This window comes from Lynx canadensis, chromosome E1, assembly GCF_007474595.2.
Source record: "Lynx canadensis isolate LIC74 chromosome E1, mLynCan4.pri.v2, whole genome shotgun sequence".
Classification (NCBI taxonomy): Eukaryota; Metazoa; Chordata; class Mammalia; order Carnivora; family Felidae; genus Lynx; species Lynx canadensis.
The window spans coordinates 20399945-20422792 of record NC_044316.2 but is presented as its reverse complement, the minus strand read 5'-3'; the positions used below and the strand labels follow the sequence as shown (position 1 = coordinate 20422792).

At 50.2% G+C, this 22848-nt stretch overlaps 1 protein-coding gene across 1 annotated transcript; it reads right to left on the bottom strand.

The window, feature by feature from the left end:
- Positions 1–9086: 9086 nt before the first annotated feature.
- TMEM98 (transmembrane protein 98) lies at positions 9087–21006 on the bottom strand. The gene is made up of 7 exons (XM_030296025.1): positions 20957–21006; positions 18607–18788; positions 17339–17470; positions 16340–16373; positions 13743–13858; positions 11145–11204; positions 9087–9892 (listed from the first exon to the last, which is right to left on the bottom strand). The coding sequence occupies exons 2-7, from the start codon at positions 18735–18737 to the stop codon at positions 9685–9687; spliced, it is 681 nt and encodes a 226-aa protein (XP_030151885.1). The 5' UTR covers positions 18738–18788; positions 20957–21006; the 3' UTR covers positions 9087–9684.
- Positions 21007–22848: the final 1842 nt, after the last annotated feature.

Here is a 22848-nt window from a genome sequence, read left to right as displayed (position 1 = left end):
GACACAGCAACAAGGTGGCCCAAATGTGCACCACCCTAGGACAGGGAGGGATCAGCAGAGAAAACATAGGTCATTTCAGTACTTTTTCTCCTACTGGAAAGCTGGAGGGGAGGGCTCTGTGAAAAGCTTCTCTAGGATGGGTTGAAGCCCTGAGTCATCTGCTCTGACCAATCACCCCTGCTTTCTGGCTTCCCAGGTTGAATAAGGTGCTTCTCTTCCATTCTCCTCCAGCCTCTGTGCTTGCTTCTGCCTTCACATTATATTAAAATCACTTGTTTGCACATCTTTCCTTTTTATTTTTTACATTCATTTATTTTTGAGAGAGAGAGACAGAGTGTGAGTAGGGAGGGGCAGAGAGAGAGGGGGACACAGAATCCAAAGCAGGCTCCAGGCTCTGAGCTGTCAGCACAGAGCTCGACTCAGGGCTCGAACCCACAAACCGTGAGATCATGACCTGAGCAGAAGTCGGACGCTTAACCGACTAAGCCACCCAGGTGCCCCTGTTTATACATCTGTCTTACCCATTAGGCCAGTGAGTGGTTCTCATCCCTGGCTGCACATTAGGATGTCCTTTAAAAAATAACGATGCCTAGTCCCCACTCAAGACTGATTAAAGCAGGACTTCTGGGGTTAGGGCTTTTGCATTCGTACTTTAAAAAAATTTTTTTGAATGTTCATTTATTTTTGACAGAGCGAGAGAGACAGAGCATGAGCGGGGGAGGGGCGGAGAGAGAGGGAGACACAGAATCCGAAGCAGGCTCCAGGCTCTGAGCTGTCAGCACAGAGCCCGACGCGGGGCTCAAACTCACAGACCACGAGATCATGACCTGAGCTGAAGTCGGATGCTTAACTGACTGAGCCACCCAGGTGCCCCTTGCATTCATATTTTTTATTGAAGCCTCATATGATGATTCAAATACGCCATCGGGTTTGAGACCCACTGTTGCGGACTGTGAGCACTTCAAGGTCAAGGACCAGGTCATGGGTGTTTGAATCCTCTTAATGAGAGGATAAGCATGGGTAGCAGAAGATGAAGACCAAGAATCCAGAAAAGAAAAGCAGGGAAGTGTCCTGCATAAGAGGAGAAAAGTAGTGATGGGAGGCTGAGAAGCAGAAGAGAATCTTCAAGAAAAAAATAAATAGAAGAGAATCTTAAAGATGCCAGGGGCAAAGGAGGAACCTGGATGGGGCTGCGTGATCCTGAGGTTGTCTCGCATAACAAATCTCTCGTTAAAGCTAATATGAAGCTTCAATGCAGAATAAACAGCACCTGCTTCAGAGAGAAATGAGGTGGAGAGGAGTCAAAAACGTGAGTTTCTGAATGTGCCGTAACAATAGACTCTGGGGGCCAGAGCCCTCGTTCTCCACGAGGCGAGTGGGGGCAGAAGCCAAAAGGAAGAGAAAGAGAACTGGTGATTTTGAGAAGCACTGAAACATGTGAAGGCTTATGACAAGGAAGATGAAACTCATGATTTAAAAATAAAACGGGAACACAAGAGAAAGCAAGCTTGAGAAAGAGAGTGGAGTGAATTTGTAAATCATCCATATGCACGTTTGCTCAAAACGCTATTGTTTTAGCAGTGGGGAAGGAATTAGAGGTAAATAAAATATGCAAATGCATTTCATAATGAAAAATCCTGTGATGAACAACTGAGATAATCGTTATGAAAACTCGCTGAAAAATACACAGCATGTTCTAGAAATGTGAGGTGGCATGATTAGCATGCTAAGATACAAGTTGCTGTGTGTGCCAAGAAATTTGGTTCTCCAAATGCAGGTCATTGGTCAACTAAGCAAAGGCCCCCAAGTCTCTTAGTTCAGTTTCAGAGAGCGCTCAAGATGCAGGCTTTCCAGGGCTAGGTCTTGGAGGAGAGCAGCGCTTGCCTGGTGTCCATACTAGGTGCCCTTGGGGCCATCCCTGGTTGGAAGAATCGGGTTTAAGTCTCTGGCTATAATACATAGAGCCAGAAGATAGAAAAGCATAAAATAAAGGGAGCAGAACGGTTAAAAGGAGAGAAGGGAGCTGTGTATCTAACATCTACTGAATTGCCTCTATGTTCCAGGCATGGGGCATATGGTATTTTATCTAACCATCAAAATAACTCTACAAGAGCCTCACACTGGCCCAAGATCCTATGAGATGTTGGAGTGCCTCATGGCCCTCTTCTATTTTCACTCCATTCTCTCTCCCTAGCATCGGATCCAGAGCTATACCTTGAACAATAATGACCAATGAAAAATCTCCAGTCTTCTCTGAGATGTAGTCATTATACCTAACTCCACACAGAAATCTCAAATGTACCTCAAACTCTTCAAGTCCAAAGCACATGGCTTCAACCTCCCCCACCCCCAACCTGTTCCCCAAACTTGATCCTCTTCTGGTGTTTCCTATATCTATGGGGATAGGGATCCCCATGTAGGTGTGCAACCCTGAAACCCAGAAATCTTTCATGAACATTATTAACGCATACCCAAGTCCTATTTATTCTCCCCTAACTTTCCATCCCCCTCTCCCTGCCTAGACCAAGCTGCCATCTTCTCTTGCCTTGTGTGATGCAATCACATTGGGTCTCCCCTTTCTTCTCTGGCTCCCTCCAATCAATTCTCCACATAGAAAGCAAAAGGACTTTTTCAAAATACAAATCTAATTGTTTCTCTAGCCCCACCCCACTCCAACTTTACCAGCTTTGAACAAACCATCTGAATGAATTCTCATTGTTCTTCAACGTTTATTTATTTTTGGGACAGAGAGAGACAGAGCATGAACGGGGAGGGGCAGAGAGAGACGGAGACACAGAATCGGAAACAGGCTCCAGGCTCTGAGCCATCAGCCCAGAGCCTGACGCGGGGCTCGAACTCACGGACCGCGAGATCGTGACCTGGCTGAAGTCGGACGCTTAACCGACTGCGCCACCCAGGCGCCCCTCTCATTGTTCTTCAGATAAAGACCGAGGTCTTTTGCATAGCCTACAAGGACTGGCATGATTTGACCTTCTGCCTCATTGTCACCTTTGTCTTCCTCTCTGTGTACTCTCCAGTCACCTTGTCTTGTCTCACCTCTTGTCCTTCTGCCAAAGGACTTTGTGACCCCACTCCTCAACATCTGAATTCTACTCATCCTTCAGATAGTAGATCCCCTTTAATAGAAGCTTTCCTTGACATCTTGATAGATCAGTATCCCTAATAATCTTTCATAAGATTATATTTCTCTTCTTAAAATACTTGAAAAACTTTAAATTCTACATTTATTTTGTTTAATCTTTAAGTAGGCTCCACACCCAACATGGGGCTTGAACTCACGGCCCCGAGATCAAGAGCAGCCTGCTCCACAGATTGAGCCAGCCAGGTGCCCCTAACTCTACATTTATTTAAGCAATCATTTGTTTAACATCTGTCTTCCTTCACTAGCCTATAATTCTATTAGGGCAGCAGTTGTGTGGTTTATCTCTGCCCTGTGTCCCCAGCACGTAGACAATGCTTGGTACATAACGGGTGTCTCATGGAATTTGCAGAAGGAAGGCAGGCAGGCAGATGGGAAAGGGCATGGCTAAGGAGTGGCAGAGTCAGGATCCAAACTGGGGTCTGACTGCCTCCAGATCCCAGGCTCTTTCCTGGCAACAAGGAAGAGAGGAAAAGGGACAGATAAGAGATGATATCTTCTCACCATCTGGTCCAGACTAAGAGAGGCAGACCAGTGCCACTGTCAATGGAATTTTGTCATTGGTCTTCCATTGGTCATCTGTCATTTGACTGCCAGGCTATGCCTACTTAAATGAAACTCTATGCTAACTGGCTCCATGAGGCATTAAGAGTTATTTGGATCACTTGAATTATACCTTCAATTGTTCTCCATTGTTCTGAGAACACAGTCCTAACGTCTTAGCAAGCTTTCTTGGCTTTTTCTGGTTCTCTTTCCAACCCCCTCTCCCATCACTGTTTCTTTTCATCTCAGATTCTAACCAAACATGCCATGTTCCTTCATATCCTACCCTGGGACGTGTAGCTTACTTCCTGCCTGCCTGATCCACGTCGTGTTAGTGCTTCAAGACTCTACTGGCCTCTCCTTATCTCTGTCTCTTTGATCCCTGATTATTCCCACCCTTAACCTTGGGCTGGGTTTGTGGTGGATAAAGGAAGGTTTAATTTCTTCTACTGTTTTTCTGCTTTGCCTTGGCTTTTGTTTGTTTGTTTGTTTAATTGGTTTTTTTTTTACCTCTACATCTAACCTGTGAATTTTATTATTAACCACCCACCCATGGCACTCTGCTGCTTCAAACATTTCAACGATATTTATTTGATCTCTGGATGAGAGAGGATTTTCTAAGCATAAAAGCAATGGAAGAAATCACTAAGGGAAAGAAAATCAATCCATTTGACTACACCAAATTTAAAACTTCTGGACGTCAGAAGCCATTCTAAACAAAACTAAAAGGCAAATGACAAGGCTGGGGAAAATATATGCAATAAATATGACAAAGGGTTGTTATCCTTCATATATAAAGAGCTCATATAAGTCGATAAAAAATATTAAAATCCCAGGAGAAAAGTGGGGAAACGACATGAATAAGTAAACAGCTAATAAACACATGAAAAATGTTTAACTTCCCCAGTAGTCAGGGAAATGCAAATTAACACAATGCTGAGCCATTGTTCGACTATCAAATTAGGATAACATTAAAGGCTGGGGAGGGTGCAGAGATCACTTGGTAGTTTTCCAAGAAAAACTAAGAGCTTTTTCAACTTTCGATAAATCCCTATCACCCAGAGGAAAAATCCAGAGTCTAGTCCTCGACCCGCTCTCCTGGCTCATCTCCCAACACCCCCTCCTCCCATCCGACACTGGTGGCAGTAATTTCCTGAGCACAGGAGGACGTCCTCCTGCACAACTCCCCTTCCTGGGTCCTCTGTCCCGCTCCACCTCCACCTGCTCCCACCCACCCAATCTCCTCCCCGCCAACACCTACTTCTTGAAAATTCTGAGACATCACCACCTTCCGGAAACTCTCGGGAGCCGGGTTAGGTGCCCCTGCGCTGTGCTCTCATTACACGCGTTCCCTTACTTAGCATTTACTGCATTATATTGAAAATGACTCTTTATGGGTTTCTTTCCACCTTAGATCATATGCACCTCAAGAGAGGCATTATATTTTTATTCATTGCTAGATCGTGTAGATGCTCAACAGATGACTCCTGAACTGATCAATCATGTAATAAATTAATTATTCCATTTTGCCCCATAAATTTTTGCCACTAATCTGGTACGTGCACACTTTACTTAAAACGGATCAAATTAAGTCATGTTGGATGGAAAGAATACCTCACCCACGCCCCAGCCCTCATTTTAGTATCCATGTACTATCATCTTGTGGGTTGTAACCGATTAGTGAGCCATGAAATTAATTTATGGGTCACAACCATCACTTTTTAAGTGAACAATATTAAAACTAGAAGAAAATGGGACGACACTGGTATCTGTTATTTCCTTCCCATTATGGATTTCCCCACCCACCGCCCCCAGGCAGGCGGGAGTGGTTGGTTGAGAACACAAAATGGGAAGTTGAAGTTCCTGCTTGATTTTTTTTTTTAAAAATTTAATGTTTGTTTACTTTGAAAGAGAGAGAGAGGGCAGGGAAGGGGCAGAGAGAGAGGGAGAGAATCCCAAGCAGTCTCCGTGCTGTCAGCACAGAGCCCAACGTGGGGCCCAAACTCACAGAACTGTGAGATCATGACCTGAGCCGAAACCAAGAGTCAGATGCTCAACCGACTGAGCCACCCAGGCGCCCCTCCTGCTCAGATTCTTATTAGCTCGAGGAAAGTTACCTATCTCTCTAGGCTGTGGCTTCCTTATCTGTAAAGTAGGAATGATAAAAACACAGATGGATGAAGCAGCGAGGACCCAGTTATGCCCCAAATTCTTAAAGCCCTGCTCATCAGCATTTCTGACAGAGACAGGCTCCGTATCAGCCAGAAGCAGACCCGGGCACGACCGCAGTATTTCCCTCTGGCACTTTCTACTCTGATGCCTAGTCCCTCTTCCTCCTTCCCAACCAGTTGCCCACCGTTTTATATCATGATTGGGTCGTGAGCCTCTCCGACTCAGGGGGGAAATGTGTACTCAGTGGCATCAGGCAAATTGATGGGCCTGAGACTATTGTCATAGGGTATGAAGGACTCTTTCTAAATTGCTAATCTGACCTTGTCACTCCCCTGCTTAAAGCCTTTCTGTGGTCCCTATTTTGCTCAGATAAATAAAGCTCTGACTCCTCAATAGGATCTATAGGGTCCTCTGTGATCTAACATCCTGTCCACCCCACACTCCAGCCTCCGCAACCACCTGCACTTCTCAAATCAGCCATGCTCTCCTGGTCCTTTTCTGTGTTGTCCAGTTTGCCCAGAACACCTCTCTGCCCCTTGACGGTCTTGACGGGGGCATCTGCTCCCCCCAGGTTTTTTCACTGACTCCCATCTCCCTGCTCTGTGCCCCGTCGGTCCCGGGCTAGGCACCCCTCCATCACCGCACTGCCACAGCTGTGGTTCAGTCGGCTGCTTATTTGTCCCTCTTGCTTCTTAAGGACAGGGAGGGCACTTTTTGTTCATAGCCCCAGCCTCTAGCACACTTCTCTCCCAGGGTGAGCAAACTGGACAAGTTTGGTGGGGCAGGAGGGCTTAGAAGTGAGGTAGAGGAGGGTGGAGGAAGGAAAGAAAGAAATTGATGCAAATTCTTCCTCTGACACCTTCCCAAGATGTCCCAGGTCATAAAGCAACTCAGGGATTTTGAATTGTAAGTCGTCTTGTTTTTGACAGATCAGGTGCGTGCACTTTCTACAGATCGGGCACAGAGTAGAGCCTCTGGAGAGAAGGAACTTCTGGAATGAGGCAGGTCAGGGTAAGCACCAGGGTGGGCTGGGTGCCAGGAACACGTGCTCCATCTGGAAGATGTCACAAGCTGGAGGAGGCTCCCTGGGCCATTTTCTGGAGGAATGTGAGCTTGAGCAATCAACCCTGGAAACACTGATAAGAGGTGGAGAGATCCATCTTTAGGTTGCAAACAGACCAGGGATGGGGCAGGGACAAGGCTGGGCCACTCTCCCTACTGCAGTGATTCCAGCATTTTTGGCCACTCAGCTCCAGAGCTTATGAACAGAGACTCCTGCTCAGACAGAGCCAGGGTCACTGAGGGGCTGCCATTTGGGTCACCTGCCTCAGGGCATGGGCGGCTTCGGGGAGAGAAGGATTAATATCGGCTAATCAGTACCAGGCACACTACGTGGCATTTCACACACACACACACACACACACACACACACACACACACACACTTTGATTGACACGCCAACCCACGAGGTAGTAAGGAGCCTTGATTTTATAGATGAGAAAGCTAAGGACCAGAGAGGTTAAGGAACTTGTCCAAGCTTACACAGTAAATGACAAGAGTCCAAATTTGAACCTAACTGTTTGAGTTTGAAGATCTTACTCATCTCACACTCCATGCCAACCCTGAGTCATTCCGTCTTCACAATCTGAGTCTGACGCTCTTACTCCAGGCAGGGCAAGGGGTGGTGTGTGTCACGGGAGAGCTACCACCATGCAGAAAGCCACTAGCGAACCGGGGACCTGGGACGCGTCCATCCCCTGGGAAACCATACCAGGCTGGATCCCCCGTGCTCACCAACCTGGCCCTCTCAGAGAAGGTAACTTCGGCCAACTCGCAAAGGGCCAAGAGGAGCAGGGAGGCCTCCTCCCCCAGATGGTGCTTTCACCTCAACCAACACCCACCTTATCCAGAGACTTATTTGTCCTGCATTGGAGACAAAAGAGAAACCACGCAGCAGCCAGATCGGAGATCTTGCAGTCCAGCAGACACTTCCCAGGCGTTCAGCAACCTCTCCTTGCAGCGACCCAGGGATTCAGGGAGGCGCCAGGACTTGCCAGGGCTCACAGAAGGTTGGCGACAGCGGGCGTTGCTTCAGGGATGCTGGGAAACTTCACCTCCACCCCCCGTCCCCACGCCTGCTGGGTGGTATTTGAGATGCCAATTTGGGGCTGTCCCTCTTTGGCTTAGGGCTCTGACCCAGGTTCAAAGGCAGGGACATTTATACCTGTGGCAGCCATTGCAACCCCTTAGCAGAAAGTGGTTTCCAATCTCATTGTGAATGTAGATCTTTGAAAGGACGGGAAAATAAACAACAGGAGGACTGTGGATGTCTGTTTGTGGAGGCCACGACATGGAAAATTCAAAGTGGCCTTGAGGAAGTTCCCCATTCACACCCTACCAGCAGGACAAGTTAGCTACTTAGCATGTGTTCAGAGCTGATGGGAATGGACAATCCAATAAGGTGACCCTGCAGTCAGGAATCCATAATCAGTCCACAGCGAGCTGACCCAAGCTTTCCTCTCCTGACTCCATTTCCCAGGTGGGAACCCGTACACAGAAGCATCCTGCTTTCCAGGAGAAAATGGACTGTGCCCAATGGGACATTTCAGTGACAAACAAGGCTCCAATCTTGATCTTGGAAATATGGGCTCCTGGTTCTCTAGAACCAGACAGAGGCATCAGCTGATGAGTTAGCACACAGAAAATGAAATGGGACCAGACTCGGAGATCCAAACATGCCAAACAGCACAGCATATGAACCAAGGCAGCTCCCAAGCCAGAGCCCTGTCTCCCAAGAGAAACACTGGCTCTGAGATCCTGGGAGAAGCAAAGTACTTCCAGCTCTCCTATATGCTTATGATGGCAATTAAGCAACTCAGATGTATGTCTGGACTATGTGATTGGGATTCTGGGTCCCACAAAGGTCTCATGCCATAAAAATGCCCCTCGTCTTTCAATATTTGCAAAAACAAACAGAAACCAAAAGAAAGGGGGAATACAACCTTCACGGATGTCATTGCTCATGTGGAAACTACTTTATGGTGGGATCTTCACTTCCGCCGAAACTCTGAAGGGTCTTGAAATACCTCTTTTTGGGTCATATGCACAATGTGTCCTCAGGACTCTCAGGCTCCCTTCTCCCACCCTGACTTCTCAAATACATCGCACTGCACCCCATACGTTCGAATGAGTCAATAACCACTCGTTTGACAGAAGTCTAAGTGTAAGTGTACTGTCCTCCTAGTGGTAGGTAGGTAAAATTGCAGGCCCAATGACAAGGAAAAATCAACTGGTTGCTCACTTTCAAAGGCAAACCTGGGAAGGGGAAGAGGGACTCAGATGCCCCAGGGACAGGGCAGATAATACAAACAAATGAAACAGACCAGGCGAGTGAGAGAGAGCGAGTACAAGCCCTGTCAAAAGACACAACTCCCACTGAGTTCAAGTTGATTGTCTTCTGCAGATGCATTTCAGAGTTGCCTTATCTTCGGATTGTTTAAGAGAAGCCAGAAACTCTGATTTCAGGGCGAAACCCTGTTATTTCTAGATGGTGGCTCAATTTTCTTGAAAACACTAGGTGGGCTAAATAAAGCTGCCGGTCTACCAGTCTCTAAGGCTCTGCTGTGCAGACGGTGCAAGCCGTCTCCTGGAACCGCGGTGTTAGACTGCCACTCGCCAGTCAGCATTTGCTACTGCAGCAGAGGCATCAGCTCGGCACATACAGCTGAACCCCCGAGAACTCACGCTACGGGGAGAAGCGGAAGGTCAGCTGAGCCACCCAGGGACGGCGGCAGGTTGGCCAGCAGGCACTAAATGGCTGACTGCTCCTGCAGGAACCCTTCAGGGCCTGGGAGGCCTTTATCTGTCTCAGAAGCCAAGGCTGCTTCTCGAAGGACTTCCAGGTGTTCCTCCGCAGCAGACAGTGACTGGTCGATCCAGTCCAGGCCCCCGGTCAGGTGGCAGGCATTCCTGGTCACCAGCACCAGATGACTGACAGACAGGAGCAGGGCAGTAGTCCTAGAAAAGGCAGCAGGATCAGTGTCCCTAGGGAATGAGGGATTACGCACCAAAGCCCACATGGACAGACTCTGGTCTGGTGTTCTCCCAACTGGAGGCCCTTCCCCGGGAGGTTGGTGATTTAAAGATGGCTCCACACTCCAATAAATTTGGGCATGGCTGGGTTAAACAACATTAACTGAAGCCTTCTCTGAGCCTGTAACATGCGTGATAAAGCTGTAAGGACAGAATACAATGTGCTGTGGCTCACTAACTCATTTAAGACCGTGGAGACTGTTTTCTGCAGCACACCTATTAACATCTCCCAGAAGAGTGTTCTGTAGGACTATTCAGATCTAGTCCATTGGATGAGCGCATCCCCAACTGTTGCCCACTTAAAAACACGATAGATGTACCCCTGCCTGGGGCATCCCTTATTGATTTTGAATCAATAAGGCCCCGAGCTGGTTTAGACCACCTAAAAACAAAATTTAATTGAAAACCAAACTGAGGAGGAGTGTTTTCTTTCCCAGTATTGAAAGATTCACTGTAGAATATCTTTGATGGAGTGAGTGTATATGATGCAGGTGGGACTGTATCAGATTCTGAGCCCGTAGACACAGCGGGGTGGAGCCTGGGAGCAGGGCAGAAAAACCAACTGAAGCCCTGGGAGCCACTGTAATCACTGCAGTCTGGCAATCATCACACAGCAGATCTATGAAATGCTCATGTAAATCCAAGAGACAAAAGAATCTGCTTGTTCTAATGAGTTTGCATCTGGTAGAGGAGTATAACGTCAAAAGCCAATGTATACTCAGTGTACTACGGGAGGGTCACAAGCGGGGGTCTTGGGTACGTCCTGCGGAACGTGAGCACAGCTTGAGCCCAGCTGTCCCTTCCATCCTTTGCCCTGCTTACCACCTGCCCCACCCACCCACCCCCTGGGTAGCACTCACAGCTAGGGCGTGTCTGCTTTTTGGGGGGAGCCGAGGCAGATGGGGGAAAGGGGAGGGAGTGAAGGTGCAGGTAGGATCTACCGTGGCCAGGCGTTTAATCCTAAAAATTCAAAGTCTAAGACTGGCTCCCCCTAATCCCAGGCTTCAGGAAGAGCTCGGGCCTCTATCACCATTCACACTCAAATGAATGGGGCCTGCAGCCCTGGGAACCCAATACAGCAGCCTTCTCCACAACCCAGACAGAGGACCTCACAGATGTGATAAAAACAGTGAGCTTCTCGCGTGAGAAACCGAATGACCCCTCCACCCCTCCTCACCGCGCATCCAGGAGTTTGGGGTCCAACGGAGGGTACATCGATTTCACCACATCGTCCACTCTGTGGGGAGGCAAAAGGATTTCAGCAGTTCACTTCCCTGGTGTCCTTTTCTGTTCTTCCTCCATTTCTACCTTTCTTTGTCCCGATCTTCTCTTCTGATACTGAAGAGCCCCCAATCTTTAGCGATTCTTGTCTCCAACTGCTTTTGCCTTCTCAGACAGACTTGAACAGGAAGACTTCTGGTTCGATTTGGGGAGTATTTTGTTTTTGGGTTTTGTTTCAGTCCCGGTAGTTTTTAAAAAGTGTTAAGCTCGCCCTTCTGGAATGATGGTCAAGATACGCTACTAAATCAAAAGGGCAAACTGCCAAACGATATCTAAAGTTTGATGGATCCACCGGCATGAAAATAAATAAACAAAAGCTATGAAGTGCAGCCGCTGAGCAGTGTGGAGGAATACCCAGCATTCAATCGTGTTACTGCCAGGGATTGGGGTGCGGTAGAAGTTGGGGTTCCTTCACTTTCCAATCTATTTCTTCATTTTGACTTCCGTTAAGTATTTACTACTGTTGTGTTTTTTAAAAAAGGTTAAATATAGTTATATAGAACACACACACACACACACACACACACACACACACACAAAGCCTACAAGTTTAATTTGGGTCCAAACTGCTCCAATGGATTTCCTTTACATACGGTACAATTCGTCGTTAATTTTTTTTTTTTTAAATCAAGTTCAGAAAGGAGCTGCTATTCATTCTGATTTGCACGGTTCAAGATTTTCATCCAAATCCTCGCTCCTGGACTGCGTGGTAGTCAGGAAGAAAAAATAATGATACATTGTTTGATTTTGAAAAGCACTTGAAAATAGGTAGATGCCCTCCAATGTTCTTGTCTCGGGGCTGAGGGGCTGGTGAGGAAACGCAAAGAACATCAGCGGCCGTCTTCGCCAGCCCCTTTCTCTGTAGTGCCCTGGAGCTGAAGCCACTCGCCCTGAAACTAATATGCTATCAACACACTTATGTGGAATAAATGGAGCAAGAAAAACAACGGGGACAAAAAAAGGCCAGATGAAGAAAGAAGTGTTAAAGGCAAAAAGATAAAGCAAGGGCACTGACTGAATTATGGCAGGGAACATTCTGGAAGCAGCCCAAGGGGCTCAGTAGGACGGGCCAGTGTGCACCAGGTTAGGTCCATTCTCTGAGCAATGCCACACACACCCCCTCTCGAAACAGGGCTAATCCCCAGCCCCAGGGACTTCCTTCCTCCCCAGAAATCTCCATCTCTTTCCTCCTCCCACCGCTCCCGGCAATGCCTCCTCATGACAACCAGGTATCACAGGAACTGCGCAGGCCCCAGGGGTGGCTCTTGCAGTGACTGGAAGCACGATGAAGGTCCAGCAGACAGGAGCAGTGCAGAGTCTCTACTAACAAGGGGTGGCCAGAGGAATGCCTGGTGCTTACCCAGGGCCTCGGCTGCAGGGCCTTCTGGCCAGGCTGGTACAAGTCCCACAGCTACACCCACCTGGGACAGCTCCAGTTCAGAAAAGCCAAGAACTCTTCTGAGCTGAGTCCCTCCCTGGGATTATCTCCTTCCTACTTTCTCAACTCACTGAACGCCCTGGACAGAGTTCAAGTGCTCCAACTCTCATATTCCTTCAGAGGGCTGGTTCCTCGTGATCTAGCCGAGGCCATGGCAACCAGGAAACCAAGAGTCCCTGGAATTCACAGGGAGTGCCACCATTCCAACCGGGGACGTGGAGGCACTGTCCCGGCAGTAAGGCTGCCTGGCTGATTGAGAAAACATCCTGGACCTGGCCAACTCCGACTCAGGCACATCCACATACCAGCCACCAGATGGCAGCACAAACCCAGTACCACCCTTCTCCCTAAGAAAAGGGCTTTATACTTCTGGACAAAGTCAAGCCCAAACGAGGGGGTGTAGTTGTTGACTACAGTCCTGCCGGTTGCCTCCCACGTGGGGTTTTGCAGACAGCCTGGCATTTGGGATATCTGAATGAGGTATGGCTTCTCTTCCCCCCGTCCCCACACCCAGTCCTGGAGGCTGCTGGCTGGGACGTGGCTGGGCCAGTGGTTGACAGGGAAGTGGCAAGGAGCAGGTCCCTGAAACTGGTCTCCAGTACAGATAGGGCAGGGTGGGGCATGGTCGCTGCACGAGGGTGTGGACACCGGCGGGAAATGTGCTTCCTGGCCCAGAGCCTGGGAAGAAGGGAAGGCAGGCAGCCCCAGCTGGTGTGGGGCTGAGGGAGAGGCAGCAGACACAGTGGGATCTGCAGAATGGACTAGAAGAGTCGGCCCTAGTCACATGCTAGAATTCCCCAAAAGGCCAACCAGAGGAGGAGGCCCATGGGAGGCGGGGGGCACTGTGTGAGACAAGTATCTAAACCCTGGCTTGGTCTCTGAGAACCTAAACCTTCCTGGATGCTCTGTAAATGTCTGGGACGCCTGTAACTGAAGTGACCTATGTAGTTTCCTCGAGGAGCCTGGCCCGCCTGCCACCTCAGCTTCCGGTCCCTCCCTCCTCCCCGTCCCCCCACTCCCCGCAGAGGGTGGGGACCTCAAGGCCCACCAGCTCACCTGGGGCTGATCCGCTTGGCCACCACGATGATGTCACTGACACTGGCTGAGGTCTTCATCTTGGCCCCGGAGCCCATTGTCATGGCAACAAGTTTTTCTGTCAGAGTGTGACAAATCTAACACGGCAGGGAGGGGAGGGGTGACTGAGCGGGGGGCGCTCCAGCTCCCCCAAGAGTTTCTGCTGCCCCCACAAACAAATATGGCCCCTGCCTTGGGTTCCACCCCACACCAGGGGCCCCTAACCTAGTGGGCAAACTGAGTGAAAAGCACACAGACGAGAGAAATGGGATGGAAGCGGCAAAGCCAAGGGCGCCGTCCAGCGAGGAGGGAGGGGTGGGAAGCTGAGATCAGGGTCACGGTTTCGGCTTAGAGAAGTCTAAGCTGAATTAATCTGTCTAAGAAAAATCATGTGCTCTAATTTCGCCTTGTCGTTTAGGGGGAAAAACCTACTTTCTCTTTCTATTCTTTCACCTCATGGTTTAGTCTTCCAGAAGGCTAGATCTCCCCAGTGGGGCACCCTCAGGAACACAGCTGGACAAAGGACAACTGTCCCCTTGAAGCACATCCTCCAAAAGCAGCACTTAGTTCAACAATTATCTGGGGTGACACCATGTTTGTCAACACGGCCATGGCGAATGAGTCTTCGGAAAAAGCAGGAAAAAGGCATGACTACCGCCTGAGGCCTTTCTCATCCATCAACAGTGCTGGCCACCCCCAAAAGCTTGGTTCCCCACTTCCACACCTCCCCGATGTTAGAACCTGGATGTGCTTCTTTCTGTCCCTGGCAAGTAAGTGCCATTACCTGCCAGCCGCCTACTTGGGGCTGGAAAAGAGGGTAGAAAGAAGGCCAAGAGCTCACCCAGGAGAGAGCCTAGGCCCCTCCTGCAAGTCCCCACCACAGGGACTCAAGGGCAGGTGGCCAACCAAAAGGGCCTTCAGACCCCAGGGCCTCTCCCCTCTCCTTGGATCTGAGAATCTCAGGCTGGACCATTGATTCCAATCCAGTAAGACTCCTTCCTGCTGCTGACTTATTCCCCAGCTCAGGTGTCATAGGCAGGGACGGGGACAAAACCTGGTACCAGGACACATGCTAGCTGGGAGATGGGAAATGAATATGGTATAATTGCTCTAGTCATTAGACCTGTCTGTAACCATATCTACACCCAAAGAGCGTCTTGGAATTAAATAATCCTGGACCCTAGGACAATTTCCTAGTAGACACTCCTTTGTCCCCCAATAGAGACAGCTACAGGAGACGTGGGACGAAAGACATCATCCTATCTGTACTGAATGACACCGGAGAAAACATGGGCTGTTTCTGAAATCTTGAATAATTACTGGACAAAAAGATAAAGGTTGTAGTTTCCCAGGTTACGCGATGAAGAAACTGCCAATATCTGCAACTGACCAAATATTTCAATATTATTCTTATCACACAAGGATTAAAAAACCAAATGCTGGGGCACCTGGGTGGCGCAGCCGGTTAAGAGTCTGACTCTTGGTCTCGGCTCAGGTCACGATCTCTCGGTTTGTGAGTTCGAGCCCCACGTCAGGCTCTGTGCTGACAGCTCAGAACCTGGAGTCTGCTTAGGATTCTGTGTCTCCCCGTCTCTTAGCCCCTCCCATGCTCATGTCTGTCTCTCTCTGTCTCTCAATAATAAATAAATGTTAAAAAAATTTTTTTTTAAAAACTGTAGGAGACAAGACAATCATTAAAAAAAAAATGCTAACAATATAAAAATTACCCCAAACTATAAAAACTAGCCAAAACACAAACTGGATGCAATTTTCCACCCAATCATGGAGGTTGCAGGAATTAGAAGAAAAAAATCTGCCTTCAAGTACAATACTCATGGTTTGGATTTTTCAACACCACCAACCGTCCCATGTGGCTGACTACCGTCCTAGCCAGAGAGGGCCAATGAAGGACTTTCTAGTAACTGGGGAAGTCCAGATACAGAACTCAACTCACTGAGCAAAGGGCTGAGCTCTCTGTTAATGAAGGAAAGTGCCCAGAGAGAAGCTGGGGAGCCCACTCCCCCTTAGTAGCTACACAGACTCGGGCACACTGCCTTCCCCAATTGGTGAAGATGTGGCCAGTGACCACGTATGTGGCCTTTCTCACAGGCCACTGTATTAGCAGGACCAGGTGAAATAAAACCTTTAAAGGGTCTTGAGAATGCTCGCGTATAACAGACCACCCAGGAGGGAGTGGAAACAGCAGAAATCCCAAGCGTCAGGCATGTTTAAAAACCTTCTTGCACGGGTTCAGGGCCCTTCCTAAGATGCCCTTCAAGAGTCTGGGCACAGAGGCCCCTGGGTGGCTCAATCGGTTGAGCATCTGACTTCGGCTCAGGTCATGATCTCACGGTTTGTGAGTTCGAGCCCCACATCAGGCTCTGTGCTGACAGCTCGGGGCCTGGAGCCTGCTTCCGATTCTGCGTCTCCCTCTCCCTGTCTGCCCCTGCCCCGCCCTCTCTCTGTCTCTCAAAAAAACAAATAAATGTTAAAAAGAAAAAAAAAAAAGAGTGTGGGCACAGGGGTGATTTGGTGAGCCCCTCCACCCCCTTATCTCATGGGAAATCCAAAAGTATTACCTTCAAGATGGCAATGCAGTGGGACATGAGACCCCTGGGGAGACAAGAAGAATCTGTCAGTGCTCCTCCTTGCAGGCCCACCTGGCTCCGGCCACCAGCTCGGCTCCTCATGTAGCTCTGACCCACCGGGACACCACCGAGAGCAGGACTGCCTCAGGGTTAAACTGAACAGGTCCACGAGCTAAATGAGGAGGAACCTTCTTTCCTTTCCCTTCCCCTCCCGTATCCAGCCCACTCTCCCAGGCAGCACTCACCTCTCAAGGCATGCTTTCTGAGAGTTCTGAGCTTCTGACACTGTTCCTTCCACCCCGTGTGACTTTCCCCTTATTCTCAGCCTCTTGAGCACCTCATCTTTCAAGGCCCAGGTCAAAAGGCACTCACTCCGGGACAGCCTTCATGAAAGCCACCTCCACCTCCCCATCCCAGGCAACTCTAGACATCGCCTCCTGTGTGTGCCCACGGCACTGTGCAGAGACCCACTAACGTTTCGGAGATAGCGTATTTAGTAGAATTCCTAACAGCTGCACTAACTGGCCCAGTGTCCTACATGCAATTTCCCCCACACGTCTGCTGGTGAATGACAATGGCACAGAATGGCACACACTTCTCAACATGTAGAGGCTCCTGCCAGATGGAGAGATCCCGAGGGATCCTGGAGACAAAGGCTGCATCCCTGGAGCCTGGGTGTCAAATTCACGGGCCCCCTGAGGATAACCCAAGCACATCAAGGTGACTCTGTAACAACCTCTGCCACACGTCTATGGGCCTCAGTGTTTAGATCTACAGAATGGGGGGAGGAAGGACAAACACTGTCATAACATAATCTGATTCTCTACCCCCCGACGCTGAGGGCCGGGAAAGAGCTGGAAGTGACTCAGTGCTCCCGGATGCCTGGTCAAGTGCTGTGGCAAAGGAACCTAGAAAAGGGCACCCAGAAGCCCATGTGCCATCTCCAGGGGACTGAAGGAAGTACGCGGTCCGCGGTCCCCAAGGCCTTACGAGGCATCTTCGATCCAGTCTTCGTTCTCTAGAATGGCCTCAATGTGGGGGTTGGTGATGACCACATCATCCAGTTCCAACTCAGACGGCTCCGACTGGGTCTCCATGGCACCGATGAGGTCCACAATGGGCCTGGAAGGAAATGCCCAGGTGAATGGTTTCGTGATGGGCGACTGTCGCTGACCCTCTCCTCACCGAGGCCCACATATCCCCCAACAGGATGTAAAAAGTTAGCAAGTTAAAGCAGTGACCCTTTGTCCTGGAGCCACATTTAACCTTAGTCGGACCGCAGGTGCGGGTGGGGCACGTGGCTAGACATGGGTCACAGAGGCAGGCAGGGCACTAAGGACAGCTGAAGCAGAATGAAATGAGCCACTAAGAGAAAGGGCAGGGCCACAGCCATAGGAGGCAGAGATGTATCAGACAGGGCTGCTCCTTCAGCACAAAATAACAGCCTTCTTAAACCCATTTTTTCCTTCAAGCCTACCTTTTCCAGAGAAGCCGAAGTTCCTATTACCCAAACCTACCTGGTCTGCAGAATTACTGTCGGGAAGGACTTTGGTCCTACCCCCTCCTCGTTCTACTGGAGAAGTGGGAGGAATCACAACACTGACTTTACAACAGGGGACACCAGAGAATTCCGTTGAATAGCAGAAGTTTCCTGGGTCATATAAACGGGCATTTACAAATTATCTACCTCTTAACAGAGATGCTGATAGGATTCAGACAGAGGGATAAGAGAAACTAAGGGTGACCTGCCATGGTCCCTCAAGGGTTGATCCGTTAAAACACCCCTAAATGGAAAACTAGATCATGCTTACAAAATAGATTGCACATAAAACGCATCATGAAGAAATCCGTGCAAAGAGGGAGACAGTCCTCTGCTGGGATTTCACACAACCCAGTATCTGCTGCTTCCAAGTGTGGCTGGAATGCAGGCCTGGGATCTCCGTTCCTACGAGTCTGGCTGGAAAGAAGTTGGATGTATTCAAATGCTAAGGGAAGTGGCCACTTCTGGATGAATGGCCGCACCTTTGTGGTAGGTGAGCCCGTTCGGTCACTTTCTCCTTAACTCAGTGACAGAGTCAGAGAAGGCTCAGGACATTGCTAAGCTCCGAGGTCTTTCTTGGAAAGGGAGCCTTCGGGTACCATTTTAGAGACAAAGAGCTGAGCTAGAGTTGTCCACTACCAAACTCCTTGGGCTCCTCTCTTTTTTTTTCTGCTGTTGGAGCCACCCCTCCTCCCTTCCCCTCCCCGGGCCCACTCACTTGGAATCATAGCGCTGCAACAGGTCCCGAGGCCGGCAGTAACGCTGCCTGCAAACCACCACCAAGGCTGCAAACGAGGCCAGGAAGATGGTGGCCAGCACACCTATGGCGACAATCACCACAGTCTCCATGCTTCTGGGTGGCTCCCTCGGTCCCAGTCACGTCCCCAGCAGGAGCTAAATCTTGAAGGACACAAGGGCAGAGCAGGCCTTGGTAAAGAAGCAGCAAAAGAGAGTGGGGCAGCGGGGTCCTACCTGTGGGGGGTGGGGTGGGGGGTGCAGAGAGCCAGGTTCCCCCCAAGTCACCTGCAGAGACCTGAGGGCCTGAACAGAAACGAGATGCATTTTATGTCATGTCCCAAATCTGCCTTTTGTCTAATTAAGAGTTTGCCACCTGCTGGACCAGGTTGGCTTTTCAAATCTACACAAAAGGAAACATCATAACTAACACCGTTGTTTTCACATCTACACCAAGTGCAGGAAAGAATACCCTCCTAAGAAGGGCAGGATTGCATTTACTGAGAGTCTACTCTGTGCCTGGCACTTTGTGTGTTAACTCTTCTAACGATCCTGAGGTAGGTATCAGTATTCCCATTTTACAGTTGAGAAAACAGGTTCAGGAAGGTTAAGTAATTTGTCCAAGGTTCTGTAGTCTGAAAGCAGAAACCCATTCACTTAAACTGGGCTGGGCATCCACCTCCCCTCACCTTTCTAAGAAGGGAAGAAGATTCTAAACATTGTGGAAAGGCATTTGACTGTCACTTTCCGTGTTGGAAACTTACAACTGATGGTAACATGTTCATTGCCTATTGTCTGTTCTCATTCAGGGGGTTCTTCCACACCTATCCGAGACTCAGGCAGAGGAACAAGGGCATCTCAGAGAACTATGTATTCATTGCAGGCTCCTACTAGTGTGCCTTTGAGCAAGTCTCTTCCCCTGTCTGGGCTTTAATTTCTCCATCTGCACAAGAGGGGCCTTGGTCTAGGCGTTCCTATGATCCCAGGATGATGCAGAACTTATTCTATACTACATGCCTCAGAGGGTTTGAACATTCCCGGTTGGCATTCAATAAGTATCTACTAGGCACCAAGCACTAGGCTGGATTCTGAAGATTGGAGATAATTGAGACATGAACCCCAAACCTTGAGGAGCTGAGTAACAGGTGTACAAATGGACACATATTTTCTGTTTGCCGGTCAACAACTTCCCCAGCTCAGCTCCTGTGCTGTGTCACATGCAGAGAACACGGACAAGAGGTAACTCTACTTGTATGATATTTTCTGCGAAAGCCTTCTTCCCAGGGCAGATGTTGTTTGAGCTGGGTTTTGAAGGATGAGTAGGAGTTTGCCAGGTGGACAACATAGGGACTTGGCTGGCTCAAAGTGCCAAGGAGGCCTTTCTCAAAGGTTTCACAGAGCTGTCCTACCACCTGGAACTCACTTGCTCAAGAGGCTGAGAAGGCTGGGGTCTGTCTCTTTTATTTCTGTATCTCCCATAGGAGGTGGGGGTGGGGGGTGGGGGGTGGGGAAGGGGGTGGGGAGGGTAATTCTCAGCGTCTGCCTCAATTTCTCTAGATGTGTGTTTCTCTACACTGTCCCTCCTGAAGGACTACCTCCTTTAGCCCTTTTTCTTTTCTCTCATTTCTGTGTCTCTGTGTTTCTCCATTTTCCTCTCCAGGCATCTTACCCCCTCCCCAGCGTTTCCTGCCCCCCCCCCCTGCACCGTGGCCTCCCAAGACCACCCGCTTTGTTTCCTGGCTTCCTGTGGGCGTCCTGAGTGTGTTTCTCTGAGTCCCTATAAGCGTTCTGAGTTTTTGCGGCCTTTCTCGGAGCGTTGTGTCAGAGTGTGTTTCTCTTTTTCTCCGTGTATTTTTCTCTGTGTGTTTCAGGATAAGTTTTGTCTCTTTCTCTGTCTTTGTGTAAGCGTGTGGGTAGGTCTCGGTTTCTTGGTGTGTGTGTGTGTGTGTGTGTGTGTGTGTGTGTGTGTGTGTCCGTGTCCCCCACCCTCTTCACCGCCAAGGGGCTCTAAATCCACCAGGATAAAACAGCCCCGAGCCTCCGCCTCCTTCCTTCCCCCTGCCGGGAACACCCTTCCCAACACCCAGGTCGGAAGAAGGGACCCCCGGCCCGGCCCGGCGCGAGGCTCGCAGGGCTCCCAGGCGCGCAGTCCCACTTTGCCCAACTTGTGGGCGCCCGGGCTGCAGTGCGCGGGCTCCGCGGCCCCAACAAAGGTGCCGCCGGTCCGGCCCCCCCCCTTTCCCGCCATCGGCCCCCATCTCCGGGCCCCGGGACCCCGGCGCGCCCGGACGCCCTCCCTGCCGCCGCTCCGGGGCGCGGCGAGGCCCACCCACCTCAGGCCGCTGCCGCAGGACGCATCCCGGGGGCGCTCCGGCCGCCCGGCCCCGCCGATGGCAAAGTCCGGGCGCGGGACTCGCGGGAGGCTCGCAGGAGCGGGGCATGCCGGGAAGGAGCTGGGCTGGCCGAGGAATCGAGATAAAGTCCCCGGGAGCCAAACCCCCAGGTGGGGGGGAGGGGGGCGGGGGCCGGCCGCCGCGTCCAAATCCCCGCTGCCAGGCGCCGCCGTCCCCGCCGGGCCGGGGGTGGGCGGGGGGTTGGGGCCGCGGGGAGGCCCTCCCTCAGCCGCCCGGCAGGCGCTCCTCGCACCCCTCCCCCCTACCCCCTAGGGCCCCAGGCTCAGAGGGAGGCCGCAGGGTCCTTGCGGCCACCCAACCCCTACGGGGCTGGCCGTCCAGGGGGGCCGTGGAGCCCTAGCAGATTCCGCTGTGGGCTGGTCAGGGAGCCAGTGCGCCGCGCTACACACCATGGTTTAAATCCTGGCTCTGCCACTCTCTAGCTGTGGGCAACTTCTTTCACTTCCCTGTGCTTTGGTTTCCTCATCTGCAAAGTGGGCCCACTACTTGTAGGCGTGCTCAAAGCTGATAAAAGGGTCAAATGACATGATGCATGCAGCGCATTTAAGAGTGCCTGACCCAGGGTAGATGCAAAGCAGCGTGAGCTCTCATGACAGTCTCATCCACACTGGACACACAAGCAGGCCCACCCCTAACAGTTGCTGTGCCAGGGACAAGCGGAGAAATGCAGGACTCTGGCTGGCTGTCCTGCCCCTTCTGTTTGTGCTCTACTCCAGCGACCAAAGGGAACTCACACTATTGGTTCACCAACCCTGCTCTGCAAACAGCCACCTCTCTGCCATCCCTCAAGCCTAAGGATGCCCACACCAGGAGGTACAGGTTGCCTTGGAAGGATGGAGGTGGACACAGGCTCTGGAGACAGGCTGGGCTTTGGGGACAGACTTGTTTTCAGAGTCCAGTGAGCCCGGAGCATGGTCTAGAAGAAGGCATGAGTTCTAGATGGTCATCTCCCTTGGCCCTCAAACTCCTAGCCCTGTAAGGAAGAGGCAGAATCAGAGTGAGGCCCACTACAGCCTGGGAGTTAAGGCAGAGACCCCATCAACTAATCTAAGGTCAGTACTGGTGACAAGTCCCAAAGGGGGCAGACTAGGTCCCAGGCAGCTTAATACAGTCTCTGCAAACTGGTCACTCCCAGGTTACTTGAAATCCACAGAGGTGGTTGTGGGTTTTTGTGGGGGGTTTTGGGTTTTGGGTTTTTTTGTTTTTTGTTTTTGTTTTTGTTTTGGCTTACAATTAAAAAAAAATCTAGTTGCCCACATTTTAAAAAATTAACAATTTCACTTATACCTACAGATTTCCAGCTTCTCTGGGAAATTCAGAAGATCTCTCAAAACACAGCCCATATGGCATGGGTAGGAATGGTGAGTAGGAGAGGGTCGGCTGCTATCCCCAGGCCTGCTCTCCTGGCCCAGGACTTTCCCCACTGCATACAATGCATGTGCGTGCATTCACAGCTCACCTGTTTTATGGAGAGCCTGACCCAGTGACCAGCTGACACTCAGGGACAGGAAGGCTGACGGGTGATTTTGCTACCCTCTAATGGGCTTTCATGGAGAAGCCATGTCAGGGAGCAGGAATTCCTGACTCCTTCAAGGGCTCTTCTAGCTGCACTAAGAATCAAATTACCATGAGACAGATTAACAGGAGAAAATCAAATTTAATAGTGGACATACAGGGAATCCACACAGACGTGGAAATTCCAAGACGGTCAGGCAAAATGGGGTATATGTGTCATTCTGAGCTAAAGAGAAGGGGGTAGGGGTCTGGGACTTCAGAGGGAAGGAATACGAGAAGAAGAACAGATATTTGGT

Coding starts and splice junctions, on each gene's coding strand:
- TMEM98 (XM_030296025.1), bottom strand. CDS start 18,737: ATGGAGACTGTGGTGATTGTCGCCATAGGTGTGCTGGCCACCATCTTC. Junction 13,859..16,339: donor ACTGCATTGCCATCTTGAAG/GTAATACTTTTG, acceptor CTGCCGTGTTAG/ATTTGTCACACTCTGACAGA. Junction 11,205..13,742: donor GCCAAGCGGATCAGCCCCAG/GTGAGCTGGTGG, acceptor GCCTCCCCACAG/AGTGGACGATGTGGTGAAAT.